The following is a 27,601-nucleotide window of genomic DNA, read 5'->3' as shown; positions in this document are numbered from 1 at the left end:
TCTCTTTCCTTTAATCTTCAGACTAGCATCAACATGTTGATGCCTTATGTTATTGCACTTTTGGCTTCAAAAGTGGATTTTTTACACTGGCAGGAGCTAGAACTTATTACCATAAGCTGCAATGATGCCTGAAAATAAGAATTTCAGCATTACACTCCCTAACTTTGTTCTGATGAAACAAACTCCATGTTATTTCACTGCCTTGAAGTTATTACTAGCATCACAAACATTGCTTTTTGCCAGAACATAGACAAGATAAACTAATGAGGGTTTGGACTGAACAATCTTGTCTAAATAACTTGCACCATAGTCCTAAACCATGGCCAGGAGCAGAGAGGCAGAGCCAGGGTGGATAGTAGGGATGGTGGGGGCTTTGTGCCATTCCCGCCCCCGCATCAGCTGGATTGGGTTCCTTTCCCAGATGTGAAGTTTAGCAGCCAGTTAGCATGGCTAACTCTGCTCCACCTCCATAATCCCACATTGTGGGGCTTTACATTGCCTACTGCTTAGCATCATGGGGTGCAGATGCCAATAGTACTAAGCATATTAGAAGTGTACATTGACTTGTGATCTTTGGATGGCTATTTTTTCTTAAATATTTTTTCTTTTTGCCAAAATCCAGTGAGGATGTATTGTGAACAGAAACATTGTCTTGCGCAATCAAATAAGGTGGTCAGCGCTGCCAGTTCTGGTGATCGATTTGGCAGGAAATGAGAGCAAGGGATTCTTGAGCACAGCAGTGAGTGTGCAGTCCTTCGAAGCCCTTAGATACATCTGGTCAATTATGAAAACAAGCAGTTAAGACATCACACGAAAAGACAACTGGAGCCACACTTTTATTTATTCAACTTTGAAATGCTGATTAGCTAATATATAACATGGTATGGTATTCAGCTTGTCCATTATTAAGTTCTGTGCTTTAGTATTAATAATCATTGCAAATGAGCATATTCTTGAAAAAAGAAAGTTTGAAATTAATGCAGCTTGTCTCTGTTTCCCAGAATCAACTGTCATTAGAATTTCACTTTAACACAGGATTCCATGATACAGTATTCTATGAAGGCCACAGCAGACAAGCTACTTACCAGCAGCCTCAGCGAGATGGGTGGGCTGGGCCTGTTTAAAAATTATGATTTTTAAAATTGCAGCCCTACAGACTTACCCTTCCACATTCATTTGGTCAGGAGTTAAGTCATTGTTTTCAGCGCCACAGTTCTGAGTTTTACTTCTCTATAAAGAGAAATCTGTGGATGAAGATACCATTAAAATTTCACAGCCAAGTCAGTTAAATTCTGGTGATCTACAACATATGTACAGTATATAAATATATGCATTTATGTACACAAACGAAGGTTAAAACATTATAAACAGAACCAACTTAGGCTGTACAAAAATATCCGCTTGGATGAGAACATGCAAATACACTACGCTTCAAATCAAATTTAAAAAGCATCTCTGAGTTGTGTTTTCTCAAATATAAACTTCAGCTCACATAGATTTTAAAGCAGATTTATCAAGAGTCAACTTTCCTAGTAAAGGTATAAAATCTATTAATAAACACTAGGTATTAACTAAACTCATATACAGTGCTTTTAGGTGATCAAGTTTCAAGTATTTTTCTTTTCTCACAGAAGTCTAGATACTTCAGCGCTCGGCTTGACTACTACTTTGAACAGATAGGGCCATATCTCTGAAACCACTTGACAAGAAATGGTTTGAGACTCACAGCCTATGGGGTAAAATTAGAGCGAAAGGGGTGTCTGAGAGGGCTAAGGAAGATGGCTTTCCCCTAAGCTGTGCCTACAAGTGCTGTATATGCTGGTGCTCATGGGTCCCTGATCCTATATCCACTGAAATCAGTTGCAAAAACACCCCTTTTGCATTTTTTTTTTAAGGCCAGGAGGAAAGCACCCAGTTTGATTTCTGACAGGAAGCAGGATATAGAATTCTTGCTCAGTACTGATGACTGTAGTACACTTGAGGGTGAAATCAGATACATTCGAAGTGTGATTGGCATACAACAAATAATGAGTTCAAACCACTTCCCACCACACTTTAGAATATCTGTCTGCCTTTATCCTTACTGAGCCAGGCTTCGAAGGTATGCAGCTGAGCTTTAAAATAGCTGCAGAACTGGTACAATGCACTTGCTCTGGATCTTTCCACTTTAGGGTATTTGTGTGTGAGAGAGAGAGTACAGAGATAGCCCAGTGTGCATGAACCCAGTTATTTGGGAATCTCACTGAAGGAGACATGGCAAGAGACTATTCCTGTTTTCTGGGCTACAACAACAAACCCTTCCAACTCAATGCTTCAGTCCCCCATTCATGTTTGAAAACCAGAAGTTGCAAATGGCATCAGAAAGCTCCTATTTTGTAAATGAACCACAACATGATTTTCAGGGGGGCGGGAGGGGACTTAGGGCAGCAGTCTGGGGAAATGAGAACTGAATTGTTGATCAAATCTAGAGTCCCCGATGTATGCTCCGTGTACGCACCATTAATCCAGGGGTTCCCAAATGCACATTTTCCCCCCAGCCAACATTCCCATAATGTTGTTCCAGCTAAAGAGAGCTTTATTTGGCTCATACATTTTAAAATATTCCCAGCAATGAGTACTTGATAATATAGCATAGCCTTCTGCCTCTATAGTTTCATTAATGGTACTAGTTCTAACTGAAGGGATGTAAGTGCACGGTTGATATTGAAACGGAAGCCCTTGGTTAATTGTTTATGCAGCCGTCACAGTTAACTGCAGACTGTGGGGTCACAAAGGGTTCATTTATTTTCTGATCTTCCTTCAGAGAGGCTGCCTGGTCTGAAATTGAAGAGAAGGAGAGTTGGTCATGTTCTACTATGTGTACTCGGTCCTCTTCCTTGTCCTTCTTCACATAGAACATTTTCCTAAATTTTTTGAGCTCGTGAAGTTCACAGAAAGTCTCTAAAACCACCAGCATTGCAATGAGGCCCAGCAGCAGGTAACCTAGGAAGACATTTAAAGAGTGTTTAAAATGTGAACTGGTAATACAGGTATGTCTGCTACAATGCTCCAAGTCAGAGAGGTCTCCAAAATGGAAGGGGCTCTATCTCTCCAGTTAGAACTATATTTCCACACAGGCTTTCGAGTATAAGAACTCTCAATGCAATTTACAAATAAAACTGTAAAACAATAAAAGTATAAAATACAGCTAATGAAACAGCAGTATAAATTTTTTTGTCACCCACAATTAAAACTGCAGCTTATAAAATATAAACCAGAAACGTTATTCAGTTATGAGCAGACTGGAATCTTTAGGTCTTTAAAGCTCTTTTGAAAACAATGTGTGGCATTCCTTTAAATAGTTGAGCATGTGCAAGGATTACTGCCAATGTAACAGGACTTTCCTCCTTCTGTGCGCCCCATGCCACTCCCAAATCTGCTCAGATTTAGGGAGAGGGCAGGGGGGAAGGAGAATGTTTCAATGCACAAGAAAAAATCATTCTGCTGGTGGAACCAGCAACTTAGCGCTATGTTGAATACAGCCCAGTAAGTTTTTCTGCACCAGCTGAAGCTTCCAAAAAATCTTTATCTACAGTGTCATATGAATGCTACCAGGTAGGAATGGCTTGTGCTTGAGTCACAAGCTATTACTAATTCCACATAGAGAGGTGCATCTTTAAATATCTATATGGTAGACACTTTGTAGCCCACTATGTCCTTACATGTGGCCCACAACATTGATTTTTGTTTATAATGTAGTATATTTGCATCTTATTCTTTCTCCAAATCATTCAGAATGGTGTTTTGGATAACAGTTCCATAGCAAATAGGATTTGGGAGCACCTCTGAAACATGTGATTCCACACCTTAAAAAAAACAACATACTTAACAGAGTTTTGATACACATTTCAAAAATCCAATCTGGATTTTTCCATTTACTTTTGCTGTATGAATGGCTAGACTCAATGGGACTGCTTTGCAAAAGTCACCAAGAAACACCAAGAAACACAGCTCTAAAAAATATTCACCCTCTTACTTGTACCAGTAGTTTGCTACTCACATGTAATTCCTATTTTATACAGCTCTCTGAATTTTTGGTTGTAACCTTCTCCTGGAACATAGTCACCAAGGCCAATGGTGCTCAATGAAATGAAGCAAAAGTAAAAAGATTCCAGGAAGTTCCAGTCATCTTCAAGGACAGAAAATATCGCTGCTGGGATGAAGAAAAAGCACGAGACAGTAATGAAGCCCAGAAGCACCGCATGGATGATGGCAACTATCTGCTTAGAGAAACCCCAGCGGACATGGAAATACAGCACAGGCCGCCTTGTTACATAGACAATAATGCGCTGGACCACTGCTGTCAGGAAAAGCAGTGTAAAGGGGATTCCAATGACCGAATAGATGATGCAAAAGGCTTTCCCTCCATCTGACAAAGGCACGGTGTGTCCATAACCTGTTAACATAAAAAGAAAGACAGGAGTGAGATTTGGAAAAACTGTCTGACCTGTGAACTGCTCGTTTTTCAGGAGTGGACTGATCAGAGTGGAAGAGAATGATTTGCACCTGGAGCTCCTGTCTGAGCGTGCTTTGTTCCACTCATGTACCAGAAAGGTTTGTGGGTGTTTCTTCTTTTCATTCATTCACTAACCCCACCTCCGCTCAGTATAAATTGGCAATAAAAATGGCAATGACCTTTTGCCTAATTCAAAGGAAATGCAAAAATGGCATTTCACACTGTGAAAATGCTTTTTTGAAAAATGTTTTGAAAAATATATTGAATTTGCCATAGTGCAGGCTTTCTCAACTTCGGCCCTCCAGATGTTTTTGGCCTACAACTCCCATGATCCCTAGCTAGCAGGGCCAGTGGTCAGGGATGATGGGAATTGTAGTCTCAAAACATCTGGAGGGCCGAGGTTGAGGAAGCCTGCTCTAGTGTCAAATTTGTATAATGTACTTAAAACACACTTAAAATGTTATATTTGCTCATGAGATGGTGCTCCTCCATTTCACTTAGAGGCACTAACCAGACAGGCAGCAGGCTGCAGGGCTGAAGGGCAGGTGTCATGAAACCCAGCTTTGCACCCTGGCATATCACCTCAGGCAAATACCTCACTTTGCCTAATGACAGAGCTACCAAACACAATTTCCTCTTCCTTTCTCTTTCATTATCTACCCCACCCCCTTTTCCTCACATTATTTTTATGCATGTCAGGCGTGAAGCTGTATAAGAAGCAACTTCTTATACACCAGCATCAAATTATTCCTGTGTGTTTGGGGTCTCAGGTTGAGATTTTGACCCAATATATATTTGCAAAGGCAGAAATAATTGGAGCATTAGCTTGCAAGACCTCTTAAGACATATACAGAAACACACAAGCACCCCCCCCCCCAATTTCTTGACTATCTGAAGGATGCAAGTTCCCACACTATATTCTGAGTGCTAAGGCCAAAACATTTGCTATCCCTATAGACTCAGCAGACTAGTAGACTCCAATTCGTGTTCCATTTAAGTGTCTTGTAATTTTCATGTGAGTTGTAAGGAGTTATTACAATGCTTGGTGATATCTGGCTTTGAAGTTCAACACGAATCAAAGCTATCATTCTCTTTGTAACAATGAAATTTGAATTAACTTGCAAAAAAAGGAAAGAAGAAAGTTTCACCTGTATTGTTATAGATCCCTCAGGTATCACAAGCTCTGGAGAGCACAGGCAAGACCGTGCTTGCTCTCACCAGGGTGGAGCAAGTTACTTCAGGCGTTAGTCTGTTCTTCTGTCTTGTTACATTAGATCAATCTAACAAAGCCCCCTCTCAAATGTGACTCATTTCAACACGTATTTGAAGATTGCTTTTCAGCCCAGTTTCTAGCTCACCAATAAGCATGCTAAACCTAATTTATGACATTATTCCTCGGAGAGCCCATTAAATCAACGTTCAGGATAACTTTATATAGACCTGCTTTTTGTTGGCGTTTAGATAATCCATTAGCCAGATAATTTAACATCCCCTAGGACTGATAAGTTTATTTTCAGCCTCTTTGATTGTTTGGGCTCATTTTGCAAAGATTACAAATAGAAGGTTTTTTTTAAAAACAACAACACTGTAATAAGTCATGAAGCCTGGAAAGGACTTAAGCTACTTCTTGTCCCTCACTCTAGGCCTGTCTCTCAGCAGATAAAATATTCCATGGGTGAAATAAATTGCCAAAATGCCATCCATCCATCCATTCATCCTGCAATACTGACACAACTGCTGTTTTGATGAACCGTACGTGAGCACAAGTTTTTCTCTCATAGAAGTGTGTAGCTTGTTACTGATCTAAGCTGGATGCACATGAGATATACAAAATCATAAAATAGGGAGGAAATGAGTGTAATCTGTGAATAACACAAGAAGAAGCCTGTTGCATCAGATCAAGAGTCCTCCTAGTTCATCTGTTTCGAATATTGGCCAGACAGATACTCCAGGGAAAATTACATACAGGGCTTGAAAGCAACAGTTCTCTCCCATTCTATGACCTTGGCATATCATATTTAGAGCAGAGATGGACTGATCAATCTGTTTCTGATCTGTGTTATTTCTGCATATGTTAATTCACTGTCTTCCCACACTGAACTCCACTGAACTTGTCATCTATGCATGCTTAACTGCACCTTCCATTATCTAACTGGGTAGAAGCTGATTTGAGGGAAAGTGCATAAAACAGGGGTATTTATCAAGAACCTACAGGATACAGATGGATTGTGACCAATATTGTGTATACACAACTTTGATTGCCAGCTGTGGGAGCACACTGAACTGGAGTAAATGGCAATGTGTGCAGCAGGGAAGTGTATGGAGTTTGCAGGATTGCTATCCCATTTCTGTCTCTCTTTGTGCTTCTATTGCTCCACCCCCCTGTGCATATTGCAGATAGTCTGCCCCCATTTCTAACTCCTCCTTAGAAAGATGGATTAGAAGGTACCAGGATTATGAGCAACATGAAATTATTTAGGATGGCGAAACCCAAAGAGAGCCTTGACTGACCATAAAAAGATCTCTCCATAGCAAGTGAACTGGCAAGAAAAGGACAAATGTGATTCAATGTAATTGATTCAATTAAATGAGTTATTCAGTTAAGTGATATTTTCTGATCACATGCAGAGGGCTTCCTGCCCCTCCTCGCATGGATCCATCAGGTTCGCAACTCCATCCATCCCTACAGTTTTGTTTTGTTTTTCAGCTTCTGCCTTCTGAGCTCTCCCTCGCCCCCATTTCCATAGCTCAGCACAAGGATTTTCCAAAGGTTTTCTGGATGGAGCTGCCTCTTCTGCTGCCTACACACACACACACACACACACACAGAGAGAGAGAGAGAGAGAGAGAGGGGGGGGGAATGCAGCATCTGGAGAATTACATGAAATTAGGCCAGGGGCACACGTCGTCGTGTCCCCCCTGCCGCCATTTTAAATAGTAATTTTGATAAATGCAGTATTAAACTTCTGGCATATACATGTGTAAATGCCAGCTATAGCAGCAGAGGAAAATATATGTGCTTTTTTGTCCAATATAGGACAAAATGACTAAGTAGAATAAAGGAATACTAGCTGAATCGTGATAAGAGTATGGTCCTTGCTTGCTTAATCTGCTCAGCTTGTACTATATACACAAGCTCAGCATGCAATGTCAACTCAAGCTGAACCATTAAACCATTGCAATTTGGGTGTAATTAACAAGCTCATAGGGACAACATGTGCTCCACTCACAAATAAGAAACTGAGGAAGGCAAGAAGCCACAAAATCACTCTGACCACAACAATTTCTCTAAGCAGACTAGATAAAAGGCCAAAAAATTGAATTCTGCATCAACAAATGGTGTTCTGTGCTTTCTACTTAAAATCAGAGATAGTAAGCATGCTGATTTTTCAAACCTCATCTATAATTCCCAGCATGCTACCCCATCTGTCATGGTTAACTTTTGCTACCGTCAAGAAAAAGTATCAAAAGATATCAAAGTTTCTGAATCTTGTTTCCAGGCAGCAGAATTTCAAATAACTAAACTGCACCAGGACTAGTTAATATAACAATGGCAAACATACCCCCCCACCCCCGTATCTGAGGAAGTGTGCATGCACGCGAAAGCTTATACCAAGAACAAACTTAGTTGGTCTCTAAGGTGCTATTGGACAATTTTTATATATATTTCGACTATGTCAGACCAACACGGCTACCTACCTGAATCTAGATACCCCCCACCCCAACAAAGTCAACTTGACCATCTACCAAATCTAGGGCAAAGTAATGCATTTCTACTTAATAAATGCCAACAAAGGTCCGTATAGATAAAGCTATGCTTTTCCCAGTAGTGATGTATGAAAGTGAGAGCTGGACTGTAAAGAAGGCTGATCGCCAAAGAATTGATGCTTTTGAATTATGGTGTTGGAGGAGACCCTTGAGAGTCCCATGGACTGCAAGAAGATCAAACCTATCCATTCTTCAGGAAATCAGCCCTGAGTGCTCACTGGAAGGACAGATCGTGAAGCTGAGGCTCCAATACTTTGGCCACCTCATGAGAAGAGAAGACTCCCTGGAAAAGACCCTGATGTTGGGAAAGATGGAGGGCACAAGGAGAAAGGGACGACAGAGGACGAGATGGTTGGACAGTGTTCTCCAAGCTACAAACATGAGTCTGACCAAACTGCGGGAGGCAGTGGAAGACAGGAGTGCCTGGCGTGATCTGGTCCATGGGGTTACGAAGAGTCGGACATGACTAAATGACTAAACAACAACAACTTAATAAAACCTAATAGCTAGGATGAAAGAAGCCAGAAATTTAAACTTTGGGAAGTTTCTTTGCGTATTCTAACTAGAAAACTATCGATTTACTCAGCTGTCTGTTTACCCACTTGCTAGGCAACAGACAATCAAGAGCAGTTATTAGGGTGAGGCTCCAGCTAGTAATCTCTGGATGTTGCCAGGCACAGCTAAATTGATAAACAACTGCTAACTATCACCATATCTGCAAAGAGTGGTATCCAATGGCATCTGTCCACTGATGGAGAAATTCCATCAGAGGGAGGCATTCGGGGGCATACCTGCAACCCCTGCACTCTGGTGCAGATTTAAAGGGATGGGGGGGTTGCAGGGGGAGAAGTAATTGCTAGAGGTTGCCTCTTTCCCTTTTATGCTAACAAATATATTCCAGCAGCAGTTGGACACTGCTGGATACGACCCAAGGAGCATAAATGTGCTCTGGTGTGGGCTGGATGGGTAGTACTTCCAGTTTTCAGATGAACTGTTTATTTCAACCTGCAGTGTGCTTACCCGAAGGTCTCTGGGTGTGCAACAATATTTTATCTTAAAAATATTACAAGGAATCTTAATAAAAGTTTCTAAATTGTACTCCAAAACCGGATTTTAAAAGAAAACTGCAAATAATTGTGGACTATGTTTTTGCACTGTGACTGATTAAATCTTAGTTGTGCCTCCTATAAAAATGTGAATGTGTTAATATTAAGCTATTAATTAGCAGCATTTATCTTGTCTGCAGAACAGAACATAAAAAGGAATATGGTAAGTCAAGTGTCTCTCTGAGGCAGAAAGATGCATTCAGTGCTGTGCTTTTTCATTTTCTGTAGCAGCATTTACAAATGGGCATCAATTTTTAATACTCATCCTAATTAATCCAACCTCTTGAAAAACACTGTTTATTTCTAGTGCACTGTGGCGACTGCCAGCTGTGGAGATAGCTACTGCTGAGTAAAGCACCTGTGCAGGATGGTGACTCAGCCTGAGAACAAATGTCAGTCGCAATTAATCCAGAACAGGCTTCTAAACACTGGTGCATGGCATCTGTCACTAGCATGCGAGCAGTATCATTTGGTCAACAGCAATTCATTGCCATCTACTAATTTCTCTCTCTCTCTCTCTCTCTCTCTCTCTCTCTCTCTCTCTCTCACTCTCTCTCTCTCTCTCTCTCCCCCCCCCACACACAATCTACCAAGTAAGGAATAGGTTATGTAACTTGGGAAATTTATTTCTTCCTGTTAGATAAGCAGCCAAAATCCTGGAACACAGGAATATAGGAAGCTGCTTTGTATCAGATCAGACCATTAGTTCATCTAGCTCATTAATATCAACATTGACCATCAGTAGGACGCCCTGCCTGGAGACACCAGTAATTGAACTTGGGAACCTTTTGCATGCAAAGCATGTGTTTGGCCACTGAGCTATGGCTCTTTCCTATGATCTGCAAAAAATAAGCCTCATAAAAGTAGGGAGCGGGAAGAGGAACACAATTTTCTATTCTTCCTTTAATAAACCAGGAATACTTTGACTTTGGTGTCACAGAGAGGAAACATGCAAAACAAAAGCTGCTGCATTGACCAATATTGGCAAGCAACTTCCAACCAGGAATGGCAAATGAAAGAAGATAAAGGTCAGAATCCTGCTCCATCTTTATACTCCTGTTGGACCAGGCCTTGGTAGGTTTCTCTGCTTGGGACAACCAGGTCTCATGTACAAAGGCTGCAGATATAGGCAGGGGTTGGGTTTTCAATACAAAATGGATAGGAATGGATGCCCATGAGCAGGATGAAAGGTGGATACAAATGTGGGTACCTAATTGTGGTACCTCGGGTTAAGTACTTAATTCGTTCCGGAGGTCCGCTCTTAACCCGAAACTGTTCTGAACCTGAAGCACCACTTTAGCTAATGGGGCCTCCTGCTGCCGCCACGCTGCCAGAGCACGATTTCTGTTCCCATCCTGAAGCAAAGTTCTTAACCTGAGGTACTGTTTCTGGGTATCAGAGTCTGTAACCTGAAGCGTATGTAACCTGAAGAGTATGTAACCCGAGGTACAACTGTACATGAAGAATTAAGAAGCAGTGAATTGGCACCCTGCAGTTCATGGGAGATAAACTCAGTGAAGTATCCATGGCTGAAAAAATTCCAAATGTTAAGAATGAACCAGAGCAGAGAAAGGGAGATGCAGAAACTCGAGCACTTAGATTTCAGAATAGACAGACTGGTTCAGCATTTTGCAGATGTCAACTAGTACATCTTTTCAAAGATACCCTTTATTTGAGAAGTATTAACTCCAAAACTTGGTTGCAAAAATCCTTGTGCAATGACTGCTGTTTTTTGGAATCTGACACCTAGCCAGCTAGGAAGTAGCAAGATCTATCTGCATTAATAGGAGGTTATGCTACCTCCAAAGGCTCACGAAATGTTGCTCCATGCTTAAAATAATGTATTTTTTGAAATATAAAATTACATTTCCAGCAATCTACATACAACTGCATGCTTTAGGAATAAATTTATATTGGATATAATTCATGTGTAGTTTCTCAGCGTAAGTGCTTAAGGACTTATTATCTGCTGTGTTTAGAAAGTAGGTGTAAGGAAACAGAAGCTCATCCAATTCCACAGAGCTTCCCATTTGATCCCAAGGTCCTCATTCTACTATTAGACATTACCTCATTTTTTTGTCCTCTTGGGGTGTTTCCAGGTGAGGTTTTATACTCTGTAACTACCACTCTTTGTTCACTCACCTTTACGGGGCCACATGGCACCATCACCAGCAACTTTTTGCCCTTCTGTGTTTTCCTCATGTCCCCCCACCATTTCTTAAGCTCATGGAAAATCCATTCACTTCTTTTTATGGAAACATAGAGGAATTTCTTTGATGTAGGGTTGAGAAATAGTATAAATGAGGGACAAGGAGTGAGCTAATGATTACATGGTTGCCAATATCCCACTGTTCCTCTTTGAACTGTCACTTTGCAATGATCCTTCCTCCTTTATTTTTCAGTAGGAAATGGAGAAATCTGAGGTGCTTCTGGGGGAAGAGCAGCTAGGAGTCCCACGCCACCAACTCTCCCTTATGCCTCAAAAGGCACCTCTGAATGAAAAACTGACATACCTTTTTATGTACAGAAATATTACAATATGTTCATCAATCAGAACTTATTGCTGGCAAGGGTTGTAGAAACAGAACAGAAAAATGCTCTAAACTGCACCCAAGATGTAATGCAGGCAGTGTATGCGTTTGAGTTAACTATCAGAGGTCATGATACCATGTCATGATACTTGCTAATTTGAATATTTTAACAAATGTTTGGCCATAATTTTAATTTCAAGAAAAAGAGTCAGTATTACACGTGATGTTGGCTTCCTAGCTGCAGTTTTAGCTACCTTGCTAAAAGTCTGGACCTCTCCAGGCCTTTGAGGAGGCCTGGTTTCATTTGAACTGGGAATCATGGTTTACATTAACTGTAGTCAATTTAAATAAGCCAGCTTCTGGATAGAGCGCTGGCAGAAATATTTAATAGGAAGGAAAGAAAACACGCACCTACCACTCATGGCCACCTTACAATGAAAAAATAAGCCCAACCTTATGTTTACTAAAATTCCAAAGAAATTTGAAAGCTCCCTGAAAATGGAGGAGAAAAACAGCAGCCTCTTTCACCACTTGTCTTATTGTGCAACCCTTTGCATGTCTACTGAATCCCAAGTGTGTTGTTTATTTATTTAAACAGTTTATATACCACTTAACAATAATTGTCTCCCAGTAATATACTGAAAATATAATACAGAAAAAGGTAAACATTGGTTAAAATGATAAAACTAGATTTTAATTAAAATGCCTGCTGAAAGAAAAAAGTATTCAGTAGGTGCTGGAAGAACAACAGGGAAGGGTCCTGACTTCAACTGGAAGGAAGTTTTGTAAAATGAAGCTCACAATACTGAGCCTACAGCTCATGGTTCATGGATATGAACCATGCACCGAAGCCACGGGAGATCACTGACAGTGACTCCTTTGAAGCTCTCAGTGATCCAACAGGAATATAAGGGATTAAGCAGTCCTTGAGGTATTCTCGACCAAAATTGTTAAAGGCATAGTAAATTAATACAAGAATATAGGGCATTGTAGCCTAGGGCCAATTGAACTCAGTGGGGCTTACTTCTAAGTAGACATACATAGAATTATACTGTAAAATACAGTGGTGCCTATAATTAACATTTTACAGAAATAAACAAAGTGCTTACATGTGAAATAGTTTGCTGTTAATTCTCTATTAATAGGCATCATCTATAAATGTATCTCCAATGAATATTTCATGTTGTTGTATAAAAATGCAAGCAGTGAAGAGAAGACGCCCACAGACCTAGGGCTGTGAAAGTCTGGGTTACACAAACTTTGTTAGTCATAACAAAAATGGAAGCTTTTATTGTTTTCAACCAGGAGAAGTATTAGTAAAGCTATCTAAAAAGTGTCCCCAAGAAACCATGTAGGGAAGCTTATGAAAGCTGATTTCTTTATGACACAAATTCCTGCCATTGGTACATTTAGGCAGGCGAACTAGAATAGTAACTTTGGTGAACCTATCTGCAAGACTGTATTAGTCAACCTCAAGGGAGAAGATTATTGCAAAGGGTTGGATTAGATGTCCCTTGTGGTCCCTTCCAAATGTAGAATTCTATGTATCTATGGTGTGTTTCAACTTCTTCTCTTTCAAGGAGATAGAAAGGAACGAAATCCACAGATTTTAAATCAGCAGGTTTCCACTCCCATGTTTAAAACACCACTGCTGTTATCAGATGTGGTGCAATGGAAATGTGAAATGCTTTCTAAGAAGTTGTCCCTTCATCATCACAGACGCTTGCCAAATATCACTCTGAAAGTCAACAGTTTCACTTGGGGCACTGTGATGTGTGAGTCAGTTTTTTAAAAGCACCTCATGTTTATGAAAAGAAACCTTGTTAAAATGTTTCAATGACTCACTTTCCTGCACATTTAATTAGCACTCGAATTCCACCCATACCTAAGCTGTGTTCCTCCCCCCTCACCTTTCCTTTAAAGCGTTAGTGTCAATACTACTAGTCTGCACAAAGGAGGATTATTTTTTTTAAATAACAAATAACTGAAGTCGGTGATATTTTTACCACCCTGATGACAATTATTCTATTCAGTGGCCAATGCATTAGTCTGACAAACTGAAAAAGAAAAAGAAAAAAAGATGAGAAATTACCAGCCCATAATCTATCCAAGCTATAACTAAATCAGCATCCCATGTGAGACAAAATGAGGTAGAGCCATCATCCTTTCCATAGCTTGCCTGTAGAAAACACCTTCAATTCCTCTTGCTACCCTAATTGGATTCTATGCTTTGTTGTTGGCATACAAAAGAGCACAAAACTGATCTCCTATACCTTGATCCATTCTTCCCCTCCCCAATTTAAATAGTTATGGGCTTCCCAGTCTGAAAACACTCCCTTGACACTTCTATGCTGCTTAAAAGCTGTTCCCCACATCTAAAGAGGCCATGGTAAGGCTACTGCTCCTGTGCAAGATTGTTTTGCCAGCATCAGATAAAAGAGCCTTTTGCACTACCAGCATCGAGTGTCAGAACCTGAGTTTTCCTAGCTCAATTTTTTAGTTCACTGTTTTTGGAGTACACTGTCACCGAGTCCAAAATATTATAGCATTGTCACCGTGTATTAATTGTGACAGACCTGGGACACTCCTTAGGCATACATAAACACATTTGCAGGGCTGCCCTACCCATGAAATGGGGAGAAGCAGAAGGTCCCACAAGGTTCCACCCTCATGCCAACTACCTTGCCACCTCCATCACTGGCAGAGCATCGATACTGATTTCCAGTGGAGCATGAGAGATTGCTTGGATTTCTCTCGCTAGAAATCAATGCTGATCAATGCCAGCAGCAGAGACAGTGCTAGTGGAGGAGGGCAGTATGGAGACAGTGCTGAAGAAGGTGGGTGACCTGTGGGGGGGGGGAGCGGGCAGAATGGCGGAGCAGCACTTTCTGTTTTGCCTCAAGTGGCAAAACAGCACCGCCCTTGCAACATTTGTAAATTTAAAACCCTTTTAAAAACCCTTAAAAGGACATGTGAGCTTCCAGGGCAAAGATGTCAGTTGAGGGATGGAGAATACTGATTTTGTGTGTGTTTGGAAAGGAAATTTGTCAGTTAAAGCCCCTAAGAGTTTATTCTGTAGAAAGTATCCTGTATAAGCACTACACAGGGATGCTTTCCTTCCTTACTGTCAAACCTCAAAGAACCTCAAACCTGTGCCCTCCAGTGTCATATGTCTCTTTTCCTTTCTCCCTTCCTGAAACTCCCTCCCCTCCCTTTTAAGAGGTCTTAAAAACAAGGTTCTTGTTTAAGATTGATTGGAATCTTGAAAATGAGCACTTTTCTTAGGGGTTAGGCATATACTGCCACGTGTTATTACAGGTTCTACTTGTTCCATATGGTTGGAATCACATTTCCTGTTTTTCACAACATGTCAAAATATACATCTGTCATTGTAACTTAACCCCTTAACGGCATCTCCGCATTGCATTATGATGTGGTGCTTGAACAACAACTAAAAACAAGCAACAATTGAAGCTACCTAAATTGTGAAGTGGTAACAAGCCTTTGATGTTCACTTGGAAAGAAATGGTAAAGTTGAAAAAGTTTCAGGCAATGAATAGTGCCATTTGATAAAAGCTACGCTGTGTGCAACCAAAAAACAATCTTGCGAAGAGGACACATCATACTGTGGTAGTTTCCAGCAACCGTAAATTAGCTTTGGGAAGAAACTGCAACTGCTTAAGCTTTACATACAGCAGGTGTAACTGATTCTTAAACTTGACCCATGCCATTCATGTTGCTCAGGTTACAGGACGTGATATGAGTCATGATGGGCAGAGCTGCGGTGACCTTATGTCACGTTAAGCAGTTTTATCTCAGTGACTTCAACAGAACTGATAAGTGATTAACAAAGAATATTTGATCTCTGGAAAGAATCTGTATTCAGAACTTTAACAAAACCCAATTAGGCTGCTTAGGATGCAGGAGAAAACCATAACAACATATATTTAGAGCACTGAAAACAGCTCACAGTAAAGTAGCTGCAGAGACAACAAGCTACCCCGATTGGGAGTGCATTGTGAATTAGTTATGGGTGTGCTTTTATCTCTCGACCGCACATGATGAGCAATCGGTTTTTCCATTGTAAGAGGAAATATAATACCCACTTCTCCCCACCAGGTCACCTTATTCAGAAAGCAAGAGAAACACAGTAACAGACTTGCATTCTCTCAGCTATCTCAACAGCACTGTGATCTTTGAGGAGACTTGCAAAAACTTGTGTCCTCAATCTGCAGAAACAAAGCTTCTGAATTTTCCAGTTCTACCAGTTAAGAAGACTGAAAACATATAAACTAAGCATAGTAGACCCCTTTCTCTGATGCTGGGAAACATTTATTTTTGCTAGGCTTCTCTCAGGCTGAATGTAATGAATGGCAAACTTGATACCAAGGCCATAATCTGATTTCAGAGAACCTTGAAGTTTAAATGGAAATTAGGAACAAAAGGTAAGGGGGAAAGTTCCGTCCTCATTTTGAAAACTAACGTTTATGAAATAAAGAGAGAGAACTGTTTGTCTGTGCTTTTTAAGTCATTCAAGTGATACCTCAGAAACAGGCACACAAACTCTAGAGGGCTAACATGTCTTCGGCCCCCTCAATCTTTGTTGGAAAGGCACTGGGCCCCCTCAGTGTTGAGAAGCCTGGCACACATCACACACACACACACACACACACACGACATTACAGACACATGACATCACACACATTGCAGATTCAGCAGCGGGCTCCTCCAGAGCGCTCAGCCTCCTCTAGGCGATGCATGACATTACACACACACACACAACGTGCACCGGTACCCTTCAATCTTGGGGGCAACCTGGCTCCTCTGCTCAGAAAACTGATCCAGAGCCTACTGACTGCCCTGAAATAAAAGAAAATACCGTATTTTTCGTCCCATAGGACACTCCGTCCCATAGGACGCACCTACTTTTTTGGGGAGGGAAATAAAGGAAAAAAAATTTCCCTTTATTTCCCCCCAAAAAACCAGGTCGGGGAACAGTGGGATGGCGGCGCTGCGCTCCCCGCTGTCCCCCAAGCTTGTGGGGCAGGCCAATGTCTGTCCGGCACGCGGGGTGCTCTGTTTCAGGGCGCCATGCGCGCCGGGCGGCAGGCTGCTATCCGCAGCGTGGGGAGCCCTGCGGGGAACTCCTGCAGAGCTCCCCACGCTGCGGATGTCTGTCCGGCGCGCAGGGCGCTCTGCACCCCGCCCGCCGGGCGGCAGGCTGCAGACACCTGCGCGAAGCACGGGGCGTCCTCCAAAGGGCGCCCCGTGTTCCTGGCTGCCGCCCGCAAGCCCTGCGCACCAGGGGGGAGTTCCCCCAGGCGCGCAAGGCTTTCGGACACCTGCGCGAAGCACGGGGCGTCCTCCGGAGGGCGCCCCGTGCTCCGCACTGCCGGCTGCCACCCGCAAGCCCTGCGCGCCGGGGGGGAGTTCCCCCGGGCGCGCAAGGCTTGCGGACACCTGCGCGAAGCACAGGCGTCCTCCAAAGGGCACCCCTTGCTCCGTGCTGCAGGCTGCCGGCGGCAAGCCTTGCGCGCCCGGGGGGGATTTCCCCCGGGCACACAGGCTTGCTGATAGCTTCCTGGAGCCTGGAGAGTGAGAGGTGTCAGTGCGCACTGACGCCTCTCGCTCTCCAGGCTTCAGTGAAAGCCTGCATTCGCCCCATAGGACGCACACACATTTCCCCTTCATTTTTGGAGGGGAAAAAGTGCGTCCTATAGGGCGAAAAATACGGTAATTTTATTGTGCATGTATAACCATGGTTCTCAACTCTTTGAAAAGTGACGCCCTTATTGCTTCTTTTCTGCCCAGATAGATAACCATGCCATGGTTGTACATACGAGGGTAAACCATCCATCAAGTTGTCCTGACAGAATGGAACCTGTTCCACAACTCTTTCTAGCATGTCTTCGCAATTATTCCTAAATTCAGTTCAACATACAACTTTCATTCAACCATTATTAAAATAAATACTGTAGAGTTGCAATCCGATGCACACTTATCTGTGAGTAAGCCACAATGAACACAGCAGGACTTGATTAAATGTGCACAGGATAGCACTGAATTCTTTCCTAATACCCCCCTAAACTAAAATGCCAGTGGGAATAAGTTTCACTAAATCAGACTATGCTATACATCTTTTATAGCATTTCAAGGTTGCAACTGGCAGCTCTAGTTTATATCTGTTTATATTACATCAGAGAAGCAGATAGAAAAGGTCTAGTAACATGGTTGCCAAGTTTCATCAAGGGGGTCCTTTGTTCAAAGTCCAGCTCCACCTGTGTAACAGACTGTTGAGCACACACACACGCTACCAGATACAAGACTCAAATATTCACCCATCAATTAGCCCTAGGTTTTCCTCCCTAATTTCTGAAAGCTGTATTGACATGACACTGCAACATGCTTAGTTTTCTGACTGAACATGCAGCTCAAAGGCTTGCTTCAAAAATGTTAAACTCTGGTTAATTAGAAACCTATAACATACGTCTTGGCCCTGTTCTGTATGGGAACCAAAGCAGCTCTGTAAAGTTACTTTCACAAATAATGCTCTTTTTTTTTCTGGAATGCATCATTTGTTAATGTGGCTCAGAAAGCTGACTAGATTATAAAGTTTCAAACTGATATACGTTCTTACCCATGCATTTTTTATTCTTGAATTACAGATGCAGGAAGTGTACAGACCTTTACATCATCTGAGAACTTACTGCAAGCATGTCTGCTCTGAAGTAAGCTCTTGGTGGTCACTTTCTGGTGTGTTTAGGACCGCAGCCAAAAAGCAGCTTTTCAATGTACATTTTAGGCAACGTAAGCATCACATCCATATTACTGCTGAGCTTTTTTCTTTTAAGGTCATGTGCGAAAAGGCCCTTTGAGTGCTTCTTACACCATCTTCACATTTGTGTACATTGTCAGGGTTGGGTAAAACAGCCATTTTAAAATTGAACAACCAGTCCAGCCACGGTTGGTTCTACTCACCTATTTAAGTAAATATCAAATATAAACACCATAAAAGAATCTGCCCTAGGACTCTGCCCTGTGCTGTTTATATATATATATATATATATGTATGTATGTATGTATGTATGTATATGTATGTGTGTGTATATATATATATATATATATATATATATATATATGCAGGTTTTGGTGTCCTCGGGTGTCTTCCCGTGTAAAAGTTGGGGTGTCTAGGCCTAGACACCCCAACTTTTACACGGGAAGACACCCGAGGACACCAAAACCTGCATTCCTGTACCCGTGAAAATCTACGAAAGCATATATATATATATATATATATATATGAGGTTCTGTAGCCACATGCATGACCAACAGCCACATAAAGTGCCAGGGACGCCTGAACTTTTAAACCACGGGAGGGGGCAGAGTGGACAGCCTGTGGTTCCTTGGTGATGAGGGATGGGCACTTTTCAGTTTCTATTATTATTCTTATCGCTTCGACGACTTCGGCCAGACACGGTCCAGAGATCGGCTTCAGGAGCTCTCGGGAGCCTTGGCGCGGACGAAGCCTCGCTCCTTTCTGCAGCGCCCTGGACCCGGCGGGAGTCCCGCACGCAGAGCGCGAAGGCAATGCGGCGGGATGGAAAGGGCGGCAAGCGGGGCTTCCGAGAGCCTCTGGAGTGAGAGGAGGAGGAGGGAGGTGTGTGGAGGAGCGAAGGGGCTGCTCGTCGAGCGAGCGAGCGAGCGGCGCCTGGAAACCGGCCTCGGCCCTGGGGAGAGAGAAGCCATTGGCCCCTCAAGGTGGCCTCTCGGAGGGCGAGGGAGAGGCACTCGCTCCTCGGTTCCGAGGTTCCCTGACTCCCTCTGAGGCTGGCGCTGTGAGGGAGAAAGAGGAGCGGGGGGTGGGTGGGGTGGAGGCGGAAGGCGCGCGGCGAGGCCTGGTCCCGGCGGGCCCGCGTGGCGCCCGGCGCCCTCCTCCTTACCCGTGGTGGAGAGGACGGTGCTGGCGAAGAAGAGGGCCGAGGTGAAGTCCCAGTTCCAGTTGCCGGAAGCGTTGCTCAGCACCGACACGCCGTAGTTGCTGGCCTCCAGGACTCGCGCCAGGAAGCTCTCGAGCTGCTGCTCGGAGAGGCACTCGTGCTCCTCCACGAAGCGCCGCTTCAGCTTGCGCAGCTCCTGGCGCAGCAGGTCCTCGTAGGGCAGCTCCACCGACGAGAAGACCACGGCGCCGAAGACCAGGTAGAGCGCGTAGCCCAGCACCAGCAAGCCGAAGCACCAGGCCGAGCGGTGCCTCTCCACCAGCCGCACGCACGAGCTGCCGGCCAGCGACTGCAGCATCTTCCCCCGCCAGCGCCTCGCGCTCGCACCCGGCGCCAGCCCGCCGCCGCCGCCGCCTGCCCTCAGCACTCGCGAGGCTCCGGTCCCTGAGGGAGGGAAGGAAGGCGCGGGAACCTCGGCGCCCTTTGGACGCGCGCCGAGGAGAGGAAGCGGGACGCCCGGGGCGGGCGACGGGGTGAGGAATGAGCACCGGCTGAAGCTCCGCCACTCATTCAAACGAGCCCTTCTCCGGGCGTCTGGCAGCGGGATTTCGCTTCGTTCTTTTCCCGTTTCCTCCTTTCGGCGACTTTCCGTTTCAAAAGCCCAGATGATGTGGCGCTCACGTGGTTTCCCGGCTCAGGTAACCGGGAACGGGTCGCGCGTCAGCTGCTGCTGAACTGGTTCCAGCTGGGCAGCTCACTAAAGTGAGTGGGGAGGAGAGAAAAAAAAGGAAACACGCATACCTATAGATTCTTTCTCTCTCTCAAAATAAAGGACACATCTGGATATCTGAAATGGCCCACACTCTCACGCACCTACCCGCATTCAGTCTCTTTCTCTTTCTGCAAGCAAAGGGCACATCAGGAATGACCATGGGGAGGGGGAAGAGATGGAAAAGTTCATTTTCACTGTAATTCCACCGTAAGTGTTCATTTGTTCTGCCATTTCATCCAGTGGTTTTGCTGTTCTGAATGTGGACCTCACTGCTGGGCTCTGCTCAGTGCAGGACTGGTACTGGCAGTAGCTTCTTCATCTCTTTGCAGCAGGAAGACAGGACTGGTGGTGGTGGCGGCGGCACAGTCCCTCATAGAATCATAGAACTATTGAGTTGGAAGGGGCCATGAGGGCCATCTAGTCCAACCTCCTGCAATGTCATGGAGAAGACCTCTCCAGAGCCAGAAGCTTGTGGCACCTAACACAAGGCAGTGGTGGAGCAAGGCAGGAGCGGTCCACCCCAGGTGTCATCCCTGAGGGGGGGGTGACATCACCACGGGCAGCACCCCTGGGACGCACACCACAACCAGCGCACCCCCCTGGGACGCGCGTCACCCTCCCCCCCCCCCCCCGCGCGGGCTGCCATGTGCTGGAGCAGCTAGTTCCGCCTTTGCCACAAGGGGCTTGAGAAGGAGGTAGTCAGCTTCAGGCATGCTTAGAAGTCAGTTATTCAGACCCATTTCAATCTGGCACCAGGCCTGGGGTTGGCCTTGAAACAGTTTCTTTGGTCTCCCTGCTTGATTATATCTGCATTGAGAGAAAGGCAAGCAGAATACAACTGACGCTTGATGCCATCTGGCTCCATAAGTTGAGCGTTGGAAGCATTGTTTTGCAGTAGTCCTTCTCTATCTCTCTTTCAGAATCAGGTGAAGCTGTGCAGGTCTTTGGCCGGTGCCTAGATGGCGGCAATAAACACAAGTCGTATGCTGACAAGGTGGAGGCTGGAGGGTTCCTAGGTCCAAAAACTGGGTTCATGGCTTGTTGTGCATTCCTCCTAAAAGATCAAGTACATAGTCTGGGTCTACTGCTTGATTCCACCCTGTCATTGGAGACTCTGAATTTGAAGTTCGCACAGAAAACCTCTATTTTAATGGACAAAAGAGTGTCTTTACTCTCTATACAGTGCAGGACTTCTGAAAATCATAAAGCCAAATCTTTATCCATGTTTAATAAAACCAAGGCAATCCTGCATTGTCCATCACAGGGGTAGCCAACATGGTGCCATCTTGATTTTGCTAGACTACAGCTTACAGCTCTCACTGTTCCTGACCATTGGCCTTGCTGTCTGGAGCTCATGGGAGTTGGAGTCCAACAACATCTGGAGGAGACCATGTCAGCTACCCTTGAGATTGTGAGTGCGCTTCCCAAGAAGTACAGCAAAAGCCCACCACTTCTCTTTTGCTAGGTGGGGAGGGGAGACTTCTTTTGTTAACCTGCAAAACGTAATTCTAAAACCACCCAACACTTTTGTGAGTGTTTGTAATCAAGGCTGTAGCTGACTCAGAACCCCTGAACTACAGAAAACTCTCTAAGAATCCTGTTCCTCAAGGCTGCCCAGTCTTTCAAGTGTGTCATTTGTTAGTTTAGCTGACAGACCTTCTGCCTAATTAAATTGTTGGGAACTTCCAGCAGGGTCCTTGTTCTTGCACTGCCAAACCCCATTCCCTCTCCTTCTGGAGAGAGCAGAAAAAAGGAAAAATATTATAACTCCTTTTCTCTTTCTCCCTCTCCCTCTGCCTCTTTCTGCATCTCTGCCCCACTTGCCAGTTTTCCAATTATCACTGCAACTCCTCCATCCTCTCACCTCAGAAGTTGAAGCAATTTGTTGCAAGCTCCACTGCAGTCAACAACACTCCTCGTGGCTCTTTCTTTCTCCTCCTCCCTCCTTTGGAAAGAGCATTTACAGTTAACTTGCTCTTTCATTATGGTTTCTTAATAAAACTCCATTTCCAGAAAACCTCTGATCTTGTCAGGAGTGCCTTACATGGACACTCCGCTACCAAGATTAAAATGAAACAACTGCATCATGTATGCTTGGCAAAGCATGCTAGTTTGGGTGCCAGCTCTGTCACACCGACAGTATCCTGGCAGAATAGAGCAGTAGGAAAGTTTCCACAGCTAAATTCTCCCCATGATTCGTTTCCTGGAATGGCTTATTTCCTGAACATGGAGAAATAATATGCAGATATGTGTTCTGAGCAATCCTCATAACGGAAGGGAGGAAAGGATGATATCCTTTTCGTTTCATAATCAAGGTTTAAGAGCATGATGGTGTGTTGTATCCAGATGTCTTCATCAGGCAGGTTTCTTATTATGATAATCCCCAAAACAGAAAGCATGTTCAGAATTGTTTTTCTTTATCAAGTTACGGTATATCACTCCATTCTATAAAATATTCAGAGTATTTTTACGCAAGGTTATTTAGTATTGGTTTTTTGAACTTCAAAGTATATTCCCACAGCATTATTTCTTTATGCCAGATATGAAGAACACTTCACCCCACCCCCACCCCTGATATTGTTGAAATGCAACTCTCATCATTCCTGACCATTAGCCTGGTGAGAGTCAAATAATATTTTGCGGAGAGGGGAAGGTATCACAGGCTTCCCTTTCCTGGTTTAAACTCATTTAGCAAATAAAATAGACTTGGGTGCATATCAATATAGAAAGCAGGTGAACAGCTAGTATTAATGCAGATGCACATTTACTTTGTTATTTTTGTCCAGGCTATATGTGGACAGGCTGGATCTGACCATGGTTCTTAACATATATTGTTGGCACCTATCTGTCTCGAGAGACAGTGGAGTGTGCCTCAAAGAGTGAAGTCAAACCGCTGCATTAGCAGCACTGAAGCTGCCTTCCACAGTGTGCAAGCCTGGACATTATGTACAGAGGTCCTGGGCTGCTTAGACAACAATACCTCCCTCAGCCTTGCTGATGTGGTCCAAAGGAAAGCAGAGCATTTGGCACCAACTTGGCTACAGAAGTTGCCAAAAGGAGGCATATAAGGGTGCCATCCAACCATCTCATTCCTGATTTGTGTTTACTCCTTAGCCTTTTCTTTTCCCGAAGTACTTGATTGAGTGTTCAGTTCTGTCCAATATGCATGTTAATAACTAAATAGTCTTTTAGGAAGAGGACAAGAAGAAGATGAACTGGTGCACATTTGAAATCTTTATTGGGAATGAGGTTCTGTGGGTTAAATGTTGTCATGACATGAGATAGAAGCACGGATCTTTATGGGCAATATCATGTCTTGCTGTGTTAGTATTTATACAATGGATTTATTGACAATGATTCTTGTGTCAACATAAAATACAACTTGCTTTCATTGTTGGTTTTACAAGGTTTCTGGAATAAAGGGGCCTTGTGGCTTTTCAAAGGCAGCAAGTGTGACTTGGAAAACAAACCTGCAACAAACCATTTTAGCTTAATGAAGCATTTCTGTAGAGATAGTTGAGAAAAAATGCTGTACTTAAGTAAGCAAGTTATTAATGTGTCATTCATTTTTGACCTATTGCCTTATAACATCACCACTTTACTTTGTTTGGGTTACCACAATGACACATGCTGAATGTGCTTCCAAATGGAAGGTAGGCTGCTTCAAGTAAGAAGCTAACACTCACCTTACCGAAGAAATTAAAGGATGGCTCCAAAGACTCCTATATTTAGATGTTCATAAATAGTCATGCTTGTGCTGTATCCTTCATCCAAACAAAGGGAATCCTTAGTTCCTTGCAAAGGGCACAAGTTGATTTTCCTAGGCAAATGAATGTCATGGAGGATTGCATTAGGCTCTCAGTAGTTCTTTGACCTTATAAAAATTATGAGCTATGAAGTGAGGATGGCCTAGTAAGTTCAAGAGCTTATACTATAGGACGTTATTAAATTGAATGAATGCTAAGCCCATGAAACAGGACTGTCAACCAGTCAAAAAACTTAAGTTAATTAAGGGCAAGGTTCAGCAACGGAGGAGCTATAGGATTTGGAAGAAACGCCACTACCCTGGAGAAATATCACTGGTGAAACAGCTGGAGTGAGATGGAGTCATGGGTGGGAAATGAGTAGCATAGAAAAGGAGTACAATCAACAATGATGAGTATGCGGGATAAATCTGTCGATGAATTTGGAGTATCAATTCTGAGAAAGTTTGTGCAACAGAGTAAGCTTCTGATCTACTTGATAGTCCACATTTTTAGGCTATCTGATACATGTATTCACTATTTTCAGAAGAAGAAAAACTGTTAAGTAACCACAATAGAAATGTTGACATCCTGTCCTTCTGCAAGGAGAATGAGTAGAATGTACTTTCTTAAATACATCTAATAATTTATAAACCACATCAGCTTAAATTTTAAAGTGTGCAGCACATTGACTCTTATTTATGTTATCAGCAAATGTTATGTTATCACTCTTATTTATGTTATCAGCAAATGAAACATGCCAGTGTAGAAAATGAACTTCCAAAGATTCAATACTGGAGGAGCATTTATTTATCTGATGTGGCAGCAGAATTTAATTTTGACCTTTATTGAAATCGCCTCTATTTAATAATGTGAAAAAGATAAACAGAGAGGTTTCAAAGCACATTCAGGATTTACCATGGAGATTAACTCATTACAACAAGATCATAGTTTACAACACAAGTTCATACATGTCTGCACAAAACTAGCTCCCACTGAGCTCAGTGGAGCTTGTTTGCAGGAAAGTGGATATAGAATGGCAGCTGTAATCCACTGTTTCAAGAGACTGCGACCACAGTGGCATACATGAATCTTTTTTGACTACAACACTTTGTTATGACAGGAGTGAAGACCACAGGTCAAATATGGCATGTGCAGTTCTTTGAGCACCTGGAAGTGTTAACAAATGCTAATTGCTCAATTGCTCAATTGCTAGAGCATAAAACTCAGGGTCATGGCTTCAAGACCCAAATTGGGTGAAAGATTCCTGCATTGCAGGGGGTTGGACTAGATGATCCTTGTGGTCCCTTCCAGCCCTACAGTTCTAAGAACTCCACGTTTGGCTCCCAACATGGTATCAGGTGTGGGGCAGGTAGAAACATATCTAGATCAGAGATAGGGAACCTGTGGCCCTCCATTGTAGCCTACTTAAATTTCCATCACCTCGGACCCTTAGCTGATGCTGATGGGGGAAGGTGGAATCCAACAGCATCTGGTCCCCCTATCTCTGACCTAGGTAGAGCAAGCTGGTACCCTTTGTTGACCATTTTCTGTCTGGCAGCAGATGACACTAGCCTTTGGTCAAATGGGCTGGTGTTCTATGGGGGAACAGTCTCCTGCTCCAGCAAAATCCCCAGATGAGATGACAAATTTGCGTTCCAGTTCTCTGTGTGTTTAATCAGAGCTCTCTCTTTTGTTGAGCTGGCCTTACTTCCTAGTTGTAAATGTGCATTAGATTGCAGTTGGGTAGAACAGTAGTCTAGCTATGATGACTCCATTAGTTCTAGGATACATTTCATTTTGCCCAGCCACCCTTCTCCCCTTCTTACCAAGTCCTCTCCTTTTTCACAGGCAATTAGGCCATTGCATTATCCATTTCCCCCCTGCTCAAACAAAAGAGTACCCCCACACACACATAGGAACAACTGTCTTGCTAGATGGTAGCTTCAAATGTTAGTAGTTGTCTCAGTGTATTAGCTGAAACTGCCCCTTTCATATTCTAAATTGACTTTAGTTGTAAAAAAATGCTAACATGTATTAAAAGTCTACTTGTTCTGAAGCCAGAAGTACAATTTGTATCCTCAGCCTCTGCTCAATACACTGTTATAGATAATAAATTATACAAAGAAATGGTCTCCGGTGTTTTGGGGTAGAACAGAGTTGCATTATAAATGCTTCTGTGTCATAGTCTGAAACAAGTAAAATCTATATTCATGATTTGTTTGTGCCTTTTAAATAGCAGTTATGGGATTGAAGTAAATATATTCAGTGCTGGGTGGGTGGAAGAGGAGGATAATGAAATTCTTTCCAGTGGAGAAAAAGAGAACAACATTATTTAGAAAAGATCCACACAGGAAAAATATTCAGATTTGAAATGCTTCAATTCCAGTCAAAATTATTAACTAGACTCTATGGCATAACCTTAACAGTATCAATTATAAATATTTGCAACTTCTATTTTGATGAGACTTTGTTTTCAATAAGCTAATATAATAATCCTTTTCTTCACAGATTTGTATATTGCCGGTTGTACTCATGAAAATATATTAGAAACAAAAGCCCCATTAAAGATGCAGTCCTATTCTCTTGAGCTCCACTTCTAAAATATTTGAGACCCACTGCCTATGGAGCTGTAGCAGGAATGGGAAACTGAACCTGACCATCAGGCCTGATCTTTTATTTGTCACACCCACCTGTTGGGTGCCCAACTTTGTGCCCACCTGCCAAACTCAAAGGGGCTTGTTGATCAGTAGTTATAGTGAGCCCCTTTGAAGTCAGCTATCAGCTGATCAGTGCTGACAGCAAGCTCAGTTTCCAATCAAGTCCTTACTGCATCTGAGTCCAGTGGAGTCATTGGAGAATCAGAGGAAGTCCTGTTACAGCAGCATAAATCAATATATAACTTCTGGAGCAGCTTTATACCAACTGGAAGAGGGTACCAGAGGAAGCGATCACTTCGTTGCCACTGCAATGCTGCTATCATTTTGCCCACCAATGTGGTTTTTGCTTACACACTACCAAGACCGACTTTGTTGCTGCCCCTACAGGAAGCCAAGAGAGTGTTTGGCTTCCTTGACTGGGCAGATATGGAGAAAATACCTTTCAGAATGGGAATGATTTCTGCAACAGACAGAAGCTGGTCCAGTTCTTCAAAGAGGCTAACATTGCCAAGTGTTTGGTTTGTGTGAAATGGCACAATGATTAAAAAGTGATGGTTCAAATATTCTGGGTTATACATAAACCTTATTG

The 27,601-nt window shown here is 43.1% G+C and overlaps 1 protein-coding gene across 1 annotated transcript; it reads right to left on the bottom strand.

Annotated features, from left to right (window-relative positions):
• Positions 1-823: 823 nt before the first annotated feature.
• On the bottom strand, positions 824-20,384 carry KCNK1 (potassium two pore domain channel subfamily K member 1). The gene is made up of 3 exons (XM_081855880.1): positions 19,841-20,384; positions 4,040-4,435; positions 824-2,982 (listed from the first exon to the last, which is right to left on the bottom strand). Exons 1-3 carry the CDS (start codon positions 20,193-20,195, stop codon positions 2,723-2,725), a joined length of 1,011 nt encoding a protein of 336 aa, XP_081712006.1. The 5' UTR covers positions 20,196-20,384; the 3' UTR covers positions 824-2,722.
• Positions 20,385-27,601: the final 7,217 nt, after the last annotated feature.

The sequence above is a fragment of the Podarcis erhardii genome (assembly GCF_964252035.2).
Source record: "Podarcis erhardii genome assembly, chromosome: 3".
Taxonomy (NCBI): domain Eukaryota; kingdom Metazoa; phylum Chordata; class Lepidosauria; order Squamata; family Lacertidae; genus Podarcis; species Podarcis erhardii.
This window is presented reverse-complemented; position numbering and strand designations above follow the sequence as displayed.